Consider the following 17861-nt stretch of genomic DNA (forward strand, 5'->3'; position numbering starts at 1 on the left):
GAAGCTTCTTTAGCTCTGACTGGATTTCCCATTCACCACCATTCAGTAAGAGCTGAAGAAACTTCTTGCCTTTGGGACAAGGGAGGCTTTGGTTGCTAATTATCTGTCCTCCCATCTCTCTGTTAAAAGAAAAGTGGCCCTTGATCGTATCCATTTAAACAGCTATAAGGACAGTCTTGGTAGAGAGAAAATGTGGATTACTGAAGTGTGTTACAAGTAGAATTTGGGGTAAAAGGTAAAGAAAGAGATGTTTAAAGTAGCATGGAAAAGATGGAAGGAAAGGCTGGTTTGTCAGGGGTTTTATGTTTACACATATAAGTTACTGAATGAAAATCACATAACCTATATCTTTGACATGCTGCTTGATAGATGTTTTCATATTGGGGTGGGCAATGTTTTGGATGCTAACCAATAAAACTTTGCTTTAATATACTGTTTGGGGAGGAAAATTAGGGGTTTTTTTAATGGGGAAAGAACAGGGAACACTTTATTTTTTATCCCTTCCTCCTCGTCCCCACCAAAGTGTAAGATGTAAATTAATTTCCTGCTTTGTGGAGTATTCATTGTGCTACTTATGGTACAAAGTTGAGGAGCCAAAGCAGAATACCTTATCCATTTTGTCCTCTCTCTTCCTGAGTATATATGGATAATGAGTTTCCTGTCTATGAGAATCAAGTCGTGCCATTATTCTGAAACACAGCCCAGTTTGTTATTTAAATCCACTCTTCCCAAACTGGTATCTCCATAGAAGTGCTCAACTACAAGCCTCATCAACCCAAGACAAGAGACTTGAAAATTGAATGCCCAACACATTTGGATGTCATCAAGTTAGAGAAAGTTGAACTCTAAGCTGCTCATCAAATATAGTGATGAGCTAAAACCTGACCAACAGGTTTAATTATAATTTTGTAAAAGATATTGCTGTTTATTTCCCTACATGTCCCATTTGGTTCTTTTTGACATGATTTGTTCTCGTCAATTAAAAGGATTCCAATCAAAACAGGGAAAGGATAGATTGGTCTTGAATCTGGGGCCAATCAACTCTTGGTGAGATTCAGAATTCTGTTCCTTTTGCGGGTTGGGTGGGCTCACAAAATATTATAAAACTACCACTTTGTATAACAGTAATGGGTGGGTGGGTGGGAGGAAGAGTGGACATAATCAAATTATAAACTGCTACAGACTTTTTTGTATCAACGCATGAATCGAGTAAATAAACTCAGATGCATGAAGTGGTGTCAAGTGATTCTTCTGAGGAAATTGGGGGACATCCAAGACACGTGATGTCACTAGCCTGTGTAAATTCACAGCCTTTTAAAATCCACAATGAAAGTGAAAAAGAATGAAAATTATTGTTAAAGCAGATGTGTTTATTTATCACATTGTTCTGTTTCTATGAGTCATAGCCAGCAATTACATAGCCTCGGATACTGACAATTTTGGCTTCTACATCACCCAGATATTTTCAGATGGATGGCTGGAATTACTGGAGCAGAAACTTTAAATAAGACCCTAGGAGAAGCATGCAGCCCTCAGCAATTATAATGCAACTAACAGATGCAGCCAAGATTAGGAAAACTTGTCTTCATGAGCCAATTTCTCAATGCAAACAAACCCAGAGCATAAAACAACATATGAAACAAAAAATGGAAGTCTGCTGTAGAATTTGGGAAATTGGAAACAGCGCCAGCCACATTACAAAATGATGGGCACAATAGTCACAAGTCAATAATTTAGCAGATATATTAAGCACATCGGTAAGATTTCAATCGCAGAACTGCAAATAAATACATTAACTTGGTCTTTTGCAGTATCTAAACTTTCTATTTCTTTTAAATAACTTAAATAGCTTCCTCTTTTTTATTATTATTAAAAGAGTTCTAAAAAGTTGAACAAGGCAAGGAGTTGATGGATCATAAGAGAGCTATCTGGCAGGTCTGTTGACCAATTATCACATTGCCCAGCCCTATGTAGCATTAGGCATGACTGCATTGTGTTTGTATACACATCTTGGATCAGGGGTGTTTAGATCTGGCCCATGGGGCTGACCTGGAAATAACGAAGCATTGGCCCATGGTGCCTCTACCAGCAAAAATGGAGCTTGGGAACCTGTTTTTGCTGGCAGAGGGCTGCAGGAGGCTGTCGCAAGTGGAAACGGAGCTTAGGAGCCCATTTTTGCTGGCAGAGGGCTGCAGGAGGCCATCGCAGGCAGAAACGGAGCTCGGGAGCCCATTTTCGCTGGCAAAGGGTTGCAGGAGGCTGTCGCAGGCAAAAATGGAGCTTGGCAGAGTACTCAACCACCACAGGCACCCCCGGCATGAGTGACATTGAGCTGGTCACACAGCTCTCCTGAGGTCAAACACAACCTTGATGTGGCCTCAATGAAATTGAATTTAACACCTGTCTTAGATTATTGGATGTGATTTAACAGGCCTTTAGGTCAGTGGTGAAATTCAAAAATGTTTACTACTGATTCTGTGGGCGTGGGCTTGGTGGGCGTAGCAGGGGAAGGATACTACAAAATCCCCATTCTGGGGCCAGCCAGAGGTGGTATTTGCCGGTTCTCCAAACTACTCAAAAATTTCCACTACCTGTTCTCCAGAACCTGTCAGAACCTGAATTTCACTACTGCTTTAGGTCCATCTCAGTAAGTGCAGTGCCTATACAGAACATTATCCTATAGGAGTGGAATTCATCTTTAAATGCAGGTTTCTGCAAGTTCTGTGAATCGGTGTGAGCTTTAATGCTCAGTGATCCTCAAATGATTACCATGTTAAAAAAATGTGATCTAAATTTCAAAAGATTTTTAGTCATTTCTTCTATATGTTGGGGAATCTGTGACATTACTGGGGAAAAAATTGCTGATCAGTCTTGCAAAGTGTTCTAAATATTCTACATAAAAATTAGCAACTGAGCCCTTTCACGATAGGAAAACAAAACGGCATGTAACCATTTGACTTTAATTTCTGCAGCCTCTTGGGAGCGAAAGAGGTGTCTTGGCAAGATTTGGGTCTTGGCAGAATAGCAGACTCTTTTATCTTCATTCTACTTCCTCCCTTAGGTCTTGTTGACAAAGAGGCTTAATCTGCAGGCATCAGCCTATTTTATGGCTCCTCTGATTCACGAATGTTGGCTTCTCCCATATTGAACACATTTATTCTTTCCCCTTGACTGTATGCTCAATTTGCTCGGTCTCCAGAAGTCCATTAAATATTGAGCTAGGAATATTTGCTATATTTATCTTGGCTATTTGTCCAGATCCTTCCATAAATAATCAGAGACTACCAAATTAAGACACTCAATCAGATGATCAGGTATACAGACTTTATTACCACAACCTCTATTCTGTTGAGCGAGAAAGAGGATTTTTTTTAATCGGACGAAAGTTTTACTCTTTAAAAATCTATATACAACATACAGACACTCGTGTTTGAAACGTGCAACACCACCACTGTGGGGCTTAGGAGAGTTGTCAACATTCGCTTTGGAGAAGACAGAGTGAGAACATTACAAGGAATGTCTATGGAGCTTCTCAAGTTATCCAGGTCATGGTTGCCCCAAAGGTGCTTTTTCAAGAGGCAACTGGACTTTCTGGTTTTTGTTTGAAAATGTTTCACTTCTTATCCAAGAAGCTGCTTCTTCTGAAGCGAAACGTCTTCAAAACAAAACAAAACAAAACACCCCCCCACCCCCCCAGAAAATCCAGTTTCCTCTTGAAAAAGCACCTTTGGGACATTACAAGGAAGGACCAAAAACAATCATTTCAATTTCAGGGGTCTCCTTGCAGTTTAAGCAAAAGCCAAAACTACATGGTAATGGCATCCTAATTTGGCTCAGCCAAGTGCTTTGCATGGTAGCCTTCATGTTTGGTTCCTTCAATACAGCCACCATGACTAAGCTATGCCTAAGCAGTACGTATCTTTCTTCTATTATGGCCCTCCAAAAATGGAGTGGTTATGTTGTGGATTTCTAATTCTGTAAGTCGCCCAGAGTCACCATGTGTGAGTTGGACCGCCATATAAATTTGTTTAATAAATTAAAAACCTTACCTCCATCCTTGGGTGGGCTGCTGGGGGTTCACAGGGATTTGGGAGAACCCCTAGCTAAGATTCTGTGCAATTTGGAGAACCCCCAAATCCTACATGGCATCGGACCTGGGTACCTGAGAGACCGCCTCCTGCCGATTACCTCCCATAGACCGATCAGATCTCACAGGTTAGGTCTCCTCCGGATTCCATCCGCCAGCCAATGTCGGCTGGCGACCCCCCGGGGGAGAGCCTTCTCTGTTGCAGCTCCAGCCCTCTGGAATGATCTCCCTGTCGAGATCCGGACCCTTACGACCCTCCCGGCTTTCCGCAAAGCCACCAAGTCCTGGCTGCTCCAGCAGGCCGGGGGGCCTGTGAAACATCCAGCCCCGCGGAAATTGTGAATGTTGCGGTTTTGTTTTTAAAGTGTTGTCTTTGTCTAGTCTTCCCCCTTCCCTTGTCTATTGTGAGCCGCCCGGAGTCCTTCGGGAGTGGGCGGCATACAAGACAAATAAATACAATACAAATACAAATACAATACACTCCTGGCTGGACCCGCCCACCCTACCCAGCCCCTCCCAGGAATCCCCATGTGGCCTGTTTTGGATGCAGGTAAGTGCAGGGCGCTCGCGGAAGAATGGGCCTACTGGAAGTTTGAGAAGGCCAGAAACAGGCCAGTTTCTTGCCTCCAGAGGGCCTCCGGAGCCTGAGGAGGCCGTTTTCGCCTGCCCGGAGGCTAAAAAAAAACCTCTGGAGCCGGGAAGGGCAAAAACACTCCCCCTGTGGTGCAGGAGGCCGACTACGCCATGGCGACCATGGCCACACCCATCCAGCAACCAGGCAGAGAACGCTTTGCTAAAATCTTTGAAGGCCACCCCTGCTCATATCCATCCTTTATTTCTCTTGAATTCTGGGTTCTAATACAAGCATGAAAAGGGGAGAAGAGGACCTTTAACAGGTAGGTAGCTACCATGCTAATACAAACCGCTTGCTGAAAGCCGCAGGAGGAAAGCTTGCTAATATGCTAATACAGAAGCCAGCGAGGAAAGAAGATAAATGATTGTCTATATAAATGAGTTACTAAGTAGCTCAGGAAAGTACTGAATGTTCAAAATCTTGGAGGAAATAAATAGGTAAATACATCTCTTCCATCGGTAAATGTCAGAATCGTGGTGAAGACAGAGAGGGCAAAACTCAAGAAGGGCAAAGCTGTTGTTCTTATTTCACTTCAGTATTTCACAGCACAATGACATGATTGAAGAAAAGGAAAGTATGGCCTTCAGATACAGTCACTCTGAATTGCTTGAGAAATGAAGCAATTTGCCACCTCTGGACTATGTATTTCTAATAAAATATTTATAAGAGAAAAGAGCAATTAATCTGAGTCATGAGCTAAAGTACAAAAGTTAAACTGAATATTCAGAGATCATCCCAAGGAAATAATGCATGTTATGACCTTAAGACCTCCAGGGTCAATAAGTAGCCCTGCCAATATTGTATCCTTTTAAAGCTGGCCATTATTAATATTGTCCAAAATAAATCATTTCCAAATGGTTGCTCCATGGCTTACTAGATATATTTGTAGAATACAGATTAATACATTCTTTTCCTCAGAGATTTGTTCTTATACAGTTTGGGAACGAGGAAAAAACCTAGTCCAGATTTCAAAAAGTGTTTAGATGTCTTGATTTTTAGGCAACATCACCCTAGTTTGGTTTATTATATCAAGACAAGTGCAGTTCCATATTTCGTTCTCCCCAAAGATACCCCAAGAGTGTGAGGTAAAAAGCTTTCAATTCTAAAATGACAAGCTCTTCAGCTGCTCCTCAAAATGGTGGATCAGGATCCTCCTCAACAGTCAATTTTTAACTCAACTGTTCTTATTATGGGAGTAAAACAGGAAAAAGCCAGAAGGAGCAGGAGTTACCCTATCATCTCACACAGATATCACAAAAGCATCATGGAAAGGTGAAGTTATCACATCAATAGAAAAACAACTGCACAACTGGAGTGACTGATCTGAGGCAAAGTCCTCGGCTATTCATCATGAAGGTTGGGAGCTGATCACTCTGGAAGACTTAGGGGAGTCCCTTCCCACAACCTTGAAATCCTATATCTTCTTTGCCCGTTCAGCAGCATCTAAGGCAGCCATATTGCACGAGGCCGAGACCAAGTGAATTAAGCTGATGAAACTCTTGGTGAGAGCAATGGGGGTACAAACCCATAGAATCAAGCGATAGAGTCCGGCGTATCCTGACAGGACTGGAAAGCAGAAGAACAAAAATGAGTGGGGTGGAAAAAGGTCCAACATGTCCTTCAGTCCCTAAAGCCTCCCCTTCCCTCAACCCCCTCAGCTTTCTATACTCACTTTCTGGCCCTTCACCGAAACACAACAAGTACAACATGCAGTAGAAGAGTTCATTACCAGCGCACATAATGAACAGAACAGGCTGAAAGGAGAGGAAAGAGAAACTACATCAGGTCAAACCAGGCAAGAAATGGCAGCCAACAGAAGCCAGGTTAAATCAGATGGTGTTTATGAGGCCATCGGCTGAGATTGAATGATAAATCATGATGACTTTATGGAAACATCTTTCTATATAAAACATCTGTTATTAGAAAATAACCCATTGCATAATGCACGATAAAAAAAAAAAATCTCAGAATGCACAAAAATTCATAAAAACAGCACTCTTTCAGGAAAGAGATGGCTTGGATTACCATCTGAGCAACATGGGAGAAGGAAAGCAAATTGTACCAACAGAAGAGAACACTTGTGGTCCAGGTTTGAGCTGTGGGGCCCCTGGTGATCTCTGAGCTTGTATGTTTTCTTGTAGACATTTCATTACCCAATTACGTAAGATCATTGATACTACATAGTGCTAGACATAAATCAGGGGTGGGCTTCAAAAAATTAAGCAAGGGGTTCTCTGTCTGGTTGCATGGTGGACGTGGCCTACTCAGCCTCCTGCACCATGAGGGGGGGGGAGTATTTTTGCCCTCCCCTGGCTACGGAGGCTTTCCTTGAGCCCCTGGGCTCAGAGGCCCTCAGGAGGCAGGAAATGAGCCCATTTCCAGCCTTCTGGAACTTCTGGTAGGCCCGTTTTTCACACACACACCCAAGCCTCCACACACTCCCTGCATCCAAAAGGGCTGCGTGAAGACTCCTAGGAGGGGAGGGGTGGGCGGGGCCAGCCAGGAGTGGGATTGGTGGGGGGTCTTCGAACTGTACAGAATCTTAGAGGTTCTCCCAAACCTCTGGAAACCCCCAGCAGCCCACCCCTGAATCAGTGCTAAATAGTACTTCTAGCAGTGATGTTCCCTAGCTGGGTAATGAAACATTTGCAAGAAAACAAGCAAGCTCAGGGAGCACCAAGAAGCAAAATGATTAGTAAGGGATCCTATAAGACTGGAGCCATCCCAAACAAGAGTCTGGCCTCACTTCAAATGGGAAGGAGGCATCACTCAACCCATGACAGATACATAGGTTTTAAGCCCTTTGATAGTCTTTCCTTCCAATTTGAAGGAAATGATTCATGAAAATGAACATGCCTGAACAATCACGGACATGGCTGGAAATGCCTCTTCCTACAGCAAGCCTTGGGCATTGGGGGAGTGGAGTTGAGTGGGATGAGCCGAATGGTAAAAGACGTGTCACACTGCAAAATCCTCTCATTTTGTACTGCTATCACAGGGGTATCAAACTCAAGGCCTGCTGGCTGGATCTGGCCCGTGGGGTGTTTAAATCTGGCTCATGGGGCCAGCCTGTAAAAAGCAAAGGACCAGCCCGCGGTGCCTCTACTAGCGGAAACGGGGGGGGGGAGACACCTCATTTTTGCAGGAGGGGGGGGGACATCCCATTTTTGGCCCGGACGGCCTCCTGGAGCACTCTGCAGTGCTCTGTTTTGGCCAGCAGGATGCTGTAGGAAGCATCCATCCCGTCTACCCCACCCCGGCCTGCGGAGGAGAACTACAGTGCTGATTCAGCCCTTGAAGAAATCCAGTTTGACACCCCTGTTCTATCAAGTCACAGGCAATTAAATGACAGGTGGAGCTTGCACTGCGGTGTTACAATGCACATTTTATCATTTTAGCAAAAACCAGTTTGCCACGGAGGCCAATGAGGGTAGGAAAATTTACTGAACGCAACTGTAGTATTTCATTAAAAATGAGAAATGGCCCCTTCTCTTCAAAACATTTGGAATTAAGAGAGAAAACAGAAGAGAGAATTTCATAACAAAATTGGCGAGAAAAGGCCTGGAGAGAGGAAGGTTGGCATGGGGTTAGCAATGCAATGATGTGACCACTTCAAAGAAACAATTTTTGTGACACTCACCCGTGAGTTGTAATACACTCTCAAGATCCGGTTTCCTGTTAAGTCAATACTCTTATGGCTTTCTCCACCTTTCACTACAGTGCTAAGGGAGGCAGAGGCAGAAATTAAAATGGGAATTAAGAGTATTCAATTCTACCCCAACTCCCCTCTCCTTGTTCCTTCGCTCACACTCCTGCCTATTTCTTCCATACGAAATCCTCCCAGAAAGATTTTGTCCGCTGCACTGGAAGCATATTCTAACTTTCACATCATGTTTCTCTGGGTTGTGTATGCTTTAAAAACAACAAAACTCAAAACTGCAATGTTATTTCCTTTACCCTCATTTTCTTAAGAAGCCTGTCCTTCGTGGGCAGCAGATCTCTTCCAACTCTTTAAACAATGATAACTTTATTAATTTTAAATTTTTCTATGCTCTCCTTTGGGAGAAAGCTTTCTCACGGCACTTTACAATAAATTAAAGCAACGCATTAGCTTCTTCATCTCCATAAAGGAGAGTCAGTTTGGTTTAGTGGTTAAGGCACAGGGCTAGAAAGCAGGAGACGAGTTCAGGTCCTGCTGTAGCCATGAAAACGGCCTGAGTGACTTTAGGCCAATCACTCTCTCAGCCCAACTCACCTCACAGGGTTGTTGTTGTGGGGAACAACAGGGAGGAGGGAGGTATGATGGTCATGTTCACCACTTTACTTGTAAAAATAAAGTGGCCAATAAACAAAGAAATGAATCTGATGGACAGTATCAGACTTAGAGAACTTCATCAAAGGCCACCTAAAGAATTTTTTTTTGGTAAAGGAGAGATGTGAAAGGCAGCTGTGCTTGTAGCTCCATCTGGAATACAATCCTACACGTAAGAGCCAAGGTGGCGCAGTGGTTAAATGCAGCACTGCAGGCTACTGCTAGATCAGCAGTTCAGCGGTTCAAATCTCACCGGCTCAGGGTTGACTCAGCCTTCCATCCTTCCGAGGTGGGTAAAATGAGGACCCAGATTGTTGGGGGCAATATGCTGACTCTCTGTAAACCGCTTAGAGAGGGCTGAAAGCCCTATGAAGCGGTATATAAGTCTACTGCTATTGCTATTGCTATTGCGACACTTGTACCCATGACTCAGCAGAATGGCCATCAAATAGAGCTTTGAATCAAGAAAAACGTACAGGATTACGGGTAGTCCTCGACTTACAACCACAATTGATCCCAAAGCTTCTGTTGTTAAGCAAGACAGTGGTGGCTTTTTGTTCCATTTTACAACTTTTCTGCCCTGGTTGTTAAGGGAATCACTGCAGTTCTTAAGTCAGTAACACAGTTGTTAAGCGAGTCTGGCTTCTCCATTGATTTTGCTTGTCAGAAAGTCAAGCAAAGGTCAAAAAAGGAGATCATATGACCCTAGGACACTGTAACCATCTTAAGTATGAGCCGGTTTCCAAGAGTCTAAATTCTGATCACGTGACCACGGGGATGCTGCAACGGTTGTAAGTGTGAAAAATGGTCATAAGTCACTTTTTTCAGTGCCATTATAATTTTGAATGGTCACTAAAGAATTGGTTGTAAATCCAGGACTACCTATAAAGCTTTTGCCTTTACAACAGTGGTCCCCAAGTTTCCCGGTCCAGCGGGGGAAGGGAGAGGGAGTGGGTCTGTGAGAGCAGCAGGCGCACACGAGTGCAAGCGGTGGGTGCATGTACCTGCTGGTCACGGAAATACAATACAATACAATAGCCGGGTTGGAAGGGACCTCGAAGGTCTTCTAGTCCAACCCCCTGCCTAGGCAGGAAACCCTGTACCATTTCAGACAAATGGCTATCCAACATCTTCTTAAAGACTTCCAGTGTTGAGGCATTCACAACTTCTGGAGGCAAGCTGTTCCACTGATTAATTGTTCGAACTGTCAGGAAGTTTCTCCTCAGTTCTAAGTTGCTTCTGTCCTTGATTAGTTTCCATCCATTGCTTCTTGTTCTACCCTCAGGTGCCTTGGAGAATAGTTTGACTCCCTCTTCTTGGTGGCAACCCCTGAGATATTGGAACACTGCTATCATATCTCCCCTAGTCCTTCTTTCTGTTAAACTAGACATACCCACTTCCTGCAACTGTTCTTCATATGTTTTAATCTCCAGGCCCCTAATCATCTTTGTTGCTCTTCACTGCACTCTTTATAGAGTCTCCACATCTTTTCTACATCGTGGTGACCAAAACTGAATGCAGTATTCCAAGTGTGGGCTTACCAAGGCATTATAAAGTGGTATTAACACTTCACATGATCTTGCTTCGCGCATGACAAGTCCCTGCCAGTCATGCAAATGGAACCCAGAAGTGGGTTGCTCCCGGTTCGGCCTGGATCGGGCAAACTGGTAGTAGTGACAGCGGGAGGTTCCGCCCACTCGCCCGGATACTTCTGTGCATGCGCAGAAGCATCTCTCTCTCTCTCTCAAACCAGTAGTAAGAAAATTGACAACCCATCACTGCTGCAGGCGTGTGGTTGCCCGCCACTTGCACAGTCCAATTCTGAATGGTTCACACCCCGTAGTGGACTATGGCCTGGGATTGGAAATCCCTGCTTTACAAGGTGAACGGATTTTTTAAAATGTGGAGGTAATGCAAATATTTTGTGCTTGCAATGAAAACAAAGTGAAACTTCAATTTTCCCTTTTTCCAATTAGGTTTGTTGGTATAGAAATGGCTAGTATATGCTGTTGTGTAAATGTAAAAAAATTGAGGTCGTAATGTTTTCTTCTACTGTGCTAAAGAGAGTTGGAAGTTGGTGCCTTTTTCTTTTCCCTCTTTACACCATATATCTTCCCTCTCCATCCTCCCCAGTTTTCTATTGCTTTTTAAAAAAATTTATCTTTGTATTTTAGATTTTGATAAACTAATAAAAATATAAAACAAGAAAAAAAGGTGGAGGTAATACAATATGCTCCTCCAATCTGAAGACCAAAGTGATGATAAGAGTTGCGGTGGCGCAGTGGTTAGTGTGCAGTACTGCAGGCTACTTCTGCTGATCACTGGCTGCCAACAGTTTGGCAGATCGAATCTCACCAGGTTCAAAGGTTGACTCAGCCTTCCATCCTTCCAAGGTGGGTAAAATGAGGATCCAGATTGTTGGGGGACAATATGCTGACTCTGTAAACTGCTTAGAGAGGGCTATAGAAGCACTGTGAAGCGGTGTATGTCTAAGTGCTATTGCTAAGCGCTATAAACCTGAAGAGAACTGTGTACATCCCTTTTCAAGGCAAGACTGAACTGGATTACAGTTTGAAGGAGGAGGAAGAAGATCTAAGTAGAGGAGAGTCATTCTACCCATCACTATTTAGAGTAGTGTTTTTCAAACTTGGCCACTTTAAGAAGTATGGACTTCAACTCCCAGAATTCCCCAGCCAGGGCTGCATCACTATCTAAATTTAGAACAGAATAGAATAGAACAAAATAGAATAAAAGAGTTGGAAGGACCTTGGAGGTCTTCTAGTCCAACCCCCTGCCTAGGCAGGAAACCCTCTACCATTTCAGACAAATGGTTATCCAACATCTTCTTAAAGACTTCCAGTGTTGGGGCATTCACAACTTCTGGAGGCAAATCGTTCCATTGATTAATTATTCTAACTGTCAGGAAATTTTTCCTCAGTTCTAAGTTGCTTCTCTCCTTGATTATTTTCCACCCATTGCTTCTTGTTCTACCCTCAGGTGCCTCGGAGAATAGTTTGACTCCCTCTTCTTTGTGGCAACCCGAGATATTGGAACACTGCTATCAAGGTTCCCCTAATCTGTCTTTTCATTAAACTAGACATACCCAGTTCCTGCAACTGTTCTTCATATGTTTTAGCCTCCAGTCCCCTAATCATCTTTGCTGCTCTTCTCTGCACTCTTTCTAGAGTCTCCACATCTTTTTTACATTGTGGCGACCAAAACTGAATTCAGTATTTCAAGTGTGGCCTTACCAAGGCATTATAAAGTGGTATTAACACTTCACGTGATCTTGATTCTATCCCTCTGTTTATGTAGCCTAGAACTGTGTTGGCTTTTTTGGCAGCTGCTGCACACTGCTGGCTCATATTTAAATGGTTGCCCACTAGGACTCCAAGATCTCTCTCACAGTTACTACTATTGAGCAAGGCACCACATATACTGTACCTGTGCATTTTGTTTTTCTTGCCTAAACGTAGAACCTTACTTTTTTTGATAGTCAACTAAATAAATAACCTACATTCAGCCCTGCATTTTCTGCAGCCAATACCTGTGGAGATGTAGCCAATGGGAGGCCACATCAAGGCTCATGCTCAGCTGAAACCAGAGGGCAGACTCTGGATAAAGCATAGCCAGGTTCACCAGCAGACACATGGTAGTACAGCGGTCAGTCAGCATGTCCAGCATGGCCCCAAAGCGGGTGCCTAGGAGGAAAGCCATAGGTTAGGAGAGGAACAGTGCTTGAGTTGTTGTTGTTTTTTTGTTCATTTGTGCCTTTTAGCATAATTTTATTAAGTATAAAAAGCAACAGGGGGGAAAAACACAGTAAAAGGGGGAAAACACATGTAATTACATACATAGCAATATAAACTCCAACTCCAACTTATTGATCCTTTAAAAAAAATAATATTAAAGCTGTTGCATAAGCTCCACAGTGAAGTGAGGATTGAAACAAGAGTTTCAAAATCTGTATTGGGTGTCCAATATAGATAGTCCTCAAGTTACGACAGCTCACTTTGTTACAGTTCAAAGGTATGAAGCACACACACACACACACACACACACACACACACACAGCACTTATGACACAGTCTCAAAGTTATGAATGTTGCAGCCGTCAACGAAGGCTGTCATTCACCCTTATGACCAACCACGGAGACATTGCAACACTCCCCCTGCCCATTCCACACTGGTTGGGATCGGTTCACCCAAACTGGTTCACTCCCAAGATCAAGTGCCCCCCCCCACCACACTTCTTAATTGAGTCACGGGGCAGAGTGGATTGCTGCGCCTCAAGCTGTTTTCCTTCCCAAGCAACAATCCGGAAGGTGAGTATTCTCTGAATTGCGCACGCGCCTGCATCCTGACACGCTCATACCCACACACAGAGGCCTAATAGGCACTGGCCCTGCTGTGCTAGCCCATCGGCTCCTCCCTGCCCCATTATCGATGGCTAACTTACCGTTCAAAGATCTGGAGTTCCAGAGCAGGCTGACCTCCCCTTCTATCTCCTCTCTAGCCTCTCTGCTGCAGGGTTTGTGCAGCCAGCATGGTTTCTTTGCCAGCTCTCGGTGCTCCAAAAGTGGAATGGTGAGAGCAGAGGCAGAGTGGGATGAGCACAGATCCGCCCCCCCGCCCCGTCCCCGATCTGCTTTTGGAGTGCCAGGTAGTCTGAAGGAGCACCAGAGCGTCCCTCCAAAGGCCTCTGTCCCTTTGCAAAAGCTTTCGGCGCAGAGAACAGAAGCCTTTGGGTGCGTGATCTCGCCCTCATCAGGCCTCTATGCTCCGTGCCAAAAAAAATTGCAATTTTGCAAAGGGACGGAGGCCTTTGGAGGCATGATCTCGTGTCACTTCAGAGTCACCGAGGCTGCCCGGCAGTCCAAAAGCAGATCGGATGTTCTGCACAGGCAGCCCCAGCCAAGCTGTCCCGCCCTGCCTCTGCTCTCACTGCTTTTGGAGTGCTGGGAGCAGGCGAAGAAACCATGGCAGAGAGGATGGAGAGGAGACAGCTCACTTGATCATCAAAATCTTTGAAAGATAAGTGAGTCTCCATAGGCCCAGTACCTATGGAGACCTGGTGGGCCAAGATCGGAAGGGGGCGGGGGAACTATGAGATATCTCAGTGGACTGAGGTGTGGGGTATTGAATGCTCAGAAACCCTAGGTGGTCTTCCTCACTGAGATACTTCATGTACACTTAGCCACTTGTGCATTTGATTAATGAATGCATTGGGTAAAGGAGGGAGGGAATCACTTTTGGAGTGATTCCCTCCCTCCTTTACTCAATTTGACATGATCCAATTAACAAATCCTCCGATTACAAATGTAATTGGCAGGCTCTAGTACAATCATAACCCGAGGACTATCTTATTATCATTAAGAAAAATGACCATGCTCAGCTTGGTACCTGAGGTCTTGGGCCCAAACTCCCAGAATTCCCTAGCTAGCTTAGTGCCTCTTCAAATGGTTGTCAAATTGCTTTTGACTTGGTGGATCAACATGTCTTTTGCTCCAGATAGCTCAGTAAAAAAAAAAAAAAGCCAGAGCTGCTGGGATGAGTTATATCTTGATAAGTAATACAAACATGATTTAATTTGTGGAAAGCTGTTAACTTGCTTTTTTTCCCCTAAGTCAAGAATTTCGAGAGGGAATTGAAAATTTTTGGGGACCAGCATGACAAATCCAAAGATACAAATGGAAGTATAACTTAAATAAGCTTAATTGTTTAATTAATCTGTTACTTGGTTATTTAATTAGGGATGAGATACAGAGAAGCCATAGGAAAGGAAGATATTACAGCTTTTTACAGGGACTTTGTCTTTCATGTTCACATCTACAATTGATTGTATCTATTGTTTTATTGGAGATTTTAGGCTGCAGGAGTTCTTAATTTATTTACTGTAAATATTTATATGTTTTGAGACTTTCAGTAAATCCCAATAGGTAGATGTTATAGTAAATCCTTTTAAATCAAACAATTAATCAAACTATCACCTACAGAAATATAACTTGAGTAGAAAAAAGTTGGCAAAATCTAGCATTCATATTTTGATATAAATACTAGAGGCCGAATCTCCCCTCCACATACTCGAGGTAAGATTTGCACTGTCTTGATTTACATGTGCATGAATTAAATGCTTCTAAATATGAAATACTCCTCAGCTATAGATAATTCCAAGAAAATTCCCTTCTAAAGCAATCAAACAACACTAGGATGTAGTAAAGGATCTCCCCTCCTAAATAACAGTTTTGGGAAGAGGGCACAGGAGAGCGTGAATAACAATCTAATCAACTAAAAAATATATGGAAATTGCTTTACTTTTGTAATCAACCACAATGATATGCCAATTCTCTTTTGGGAAAGAGAATTGGTGTTAATGGTGGATCACATATTTTAAAGATGGAAGTCAGCTAAAAAAGATCCCCTAGTCAAGAGCTGGTGCACTTTCTGAGGTAAAGCAAGAAACATGGAGTTTGACAGCCAAGACTTTGTCCTGGATATATGATTCCTCTTTCCCTCCCTCCCAGCTCCCCTTTCTTTTTCACTCTCTTCCCCTTCGTCTCTCCATCTCTTCTTTCCTCCCTCCCTCTTTCCCTTCCTCTCTTTTTCCCTCCCTCTTTCCCATCCTCTTCTATCCCTCCTTCCTCCCTTTCCCTTCCTTCCCTTTTCCCCTCCCTCCCTCTTTCCCTTCATCCCTCCCTTTCCCTTCCATTCTTCTTCCAGTCCCACTCCCTTTCTTTCCCTTCCTTCCACCCCAGCTATTACCCTGGCATAGCCCAGGCCTACCTTGGTTAAGAGCCCGGGCAGCATGGCCATCAAAGGCATCGAGGAAGCCACTAAGTAGGTAGAAGAATGATGCCAAAGAGGGGGAGGTTGGTATATAATAAAAAGCAACACAAGCAAAGATTATACGAGCATAACCTGCAAAGGAAAGGCAAGCAAAGTCAGTCCCTGTTCTTCAACCCTGCACCCCACAAAGAGACCACAGCTCCCCAAATTCCAGCTAAATCTACTCTACAATCACCCATAATCCTCTTTCCCACTTTCTTGGAAGGATTTCCCCAAATTTCTCAAAACCTTTGCTTGTCAGTTTTCTGTCCTATAGACACGGAAGATATTTTAGAGACTTTTCGGGGTGGGGAGTACAATCTGTTCAACCAGATAAGTGGTTGGCCTGTTGGGTTGAGTTTCCCCAAAGTTGTGGCTTCTCTTAGGAGACAGGATTATCACTGAAAGACAGTGGTGAAATTCAATTTTTTTTACCACCGGTTCTGTGAGCGTGGCTTGGTGGGCGTGGTAGAGGAAGGATACTGCAAAATCCCCATTCCCTCCCCACTCCAGGGAGAAGAATATTACAAAATCTCCATTCCCTCCCCACCCTGGGGCCAGCCAGAGGTGGTATTTGCCAGTTCTCTGAACTACTCAAAATTTCTGCTATTGGTTCTCTGGAACCTGTCAGAACCTGCTAAATTTCACCCCTGCCCCAAGAGCAATGAAACAGAGGTGTATTAAAACCGTTTTTATCAACCTCGGGTGACTTTAAAATGTATGGACTTCCACTCCCAGAAGCCCATGGGGCTGGCTGGGGAATTCTGGGAGTGGAAGTCCATACATTTTAAAGTCATCCTGGGTTGAAAACACTGAATTAAAATATAAGCCAATCAAAGCAGAAATGATCAGGGCCAGAAGGCAAAAATATAAGCAGGTCCACCACGTCCAGCCTTTTGGGACAGTCCCACCACTTACCAATGAGGTTGGGAACGAAGAGGAAAATATTCTCTTGCTTCATCTTGTTTGCAGGCGGGAGCTCTGCGCAGATCGGAAATGCCCTGCAAAACCGGCCTAGTCCCTAGTGGTCCAAGGCGCGGCTGAGCTCAGGCAACACCCATCACTCCCCTCCCCCCGCCATGAACCTCCCTGCCCGCTCCTTGCCCCCTCCTTGCCCTCAGTAGGAGTGCGAAAAAGCAGGCGTTCGTCCGATTCACCGCCGCTTCCTGGTCCGCAGTCTCCGAAGCAGGAAACGCCATTTGCAACCCGGGAGAGGGGGAGGCGTTTTATTATAACGAATCGTTGCGCGAACTGGAGGCTAACCTTTCCTTCAATAACGCTCTTGACTCGTTGTTCAGGTTCAGGATTGATATTTTGGGCGCCATTCGTTTCCTTTTGGTGCCTCCCTCGGAGCATTTTCTGCAGTAAATGTGCTTGAGGTTCCCCCAGCATTTCGGATTGATTTAGTCCAACTTTCGAAAAGACTAAGAGATAAGAGGGAATCTTCGCCCCTCTCCCCCCCCCCCTTTCCATAGTTGGTCTTAATCCGCTGCAAAACCGCTCGGAGACTTGGAAAGCCCCCCCCCCTTTTTTTTTTTTTTGCAAATTGGAAGAGATCCAAAGATGTTTTTAAAAGAAGAAAAACACTTTTCATAGATTTTTAATGGTTCTCTTAGTGCAGTGTTTCCCAATCTTAGCCATTTGGAAAACCTGTGAACTTCAACTCCCAGAATGAACCATTGCTAGCTGGGGAGTTCTGGGAGTTGAAGTTTCAAATAGCTAAGGTTGATAAGCATTGCCTAACTTAGTGGATCCTGTTTTTCCAGGCCAACTGAATCCATAAAAACAAAATGAAGAGCATCAAATGCAGGGTCGGTGAAGGTTCCTGTAATGTCTCAGGAAAATTCACGGCATCAACCCACTTCATATTCTCATAAATTTTTCAGATTGTTTATGAGCAAGGTAGTTGAAAGCAATGCCTTAGCAACAGTTTGAATATCATGTGTTCAGTTCTGGGAGTAGAAAAATGATAATCTTTAGTGCTTTCACATATTTTGCTGCTT

The 17861-nt window shown here is 43.9% G+C and overlaps 1 protein-coding gene across 1 annotated transcript; it reads right to left on the reverse strand.

Annotated features, from left to right (window-relative positions):
- Nucleotides 1-4797: 4797 nt before the first annotated feature.
- On the reverse strand, nt 4798-17000 carry CDIPT (CDP-diacylglycerol--inositol 3-phosphatidyltransferase). The gene is made up of 6 exons (XM_032237892.1): nt 16777-17000; nt 15817-15951; nt 12581-12734; nt 8362-8443; nt 6394-6475; nt 4798-6287 (listed from the first exon to the last, which is right to left on the reverse strand). Exons 1-6 carry the CDS (start codon nt 16817-16819, stop codon nt 6136-6138), a joined length of 648 nt encoding a protein of 215 aa, XP_032093783.1. The 5' UTR covers nt 16820-17000; the 3' UTR covers nt 4798-6135.
- Nucleotides 17001-17861: the final 861 nt, after the last annotated feature.

This window comes from Thamnophis elegans, chromosome Z, assembly GCF_009769535.1.
Source record: "Thamnophis elegans isolate rThaEle1 chromosome Z, rThaEle1.pri, whole genome shotgun sequence".
NCBI lineage: Eukaryota > Metazoa > Chordata > Lepidosauria > Squamata > Colubridae > Thamnophis > Thamnophis elegans.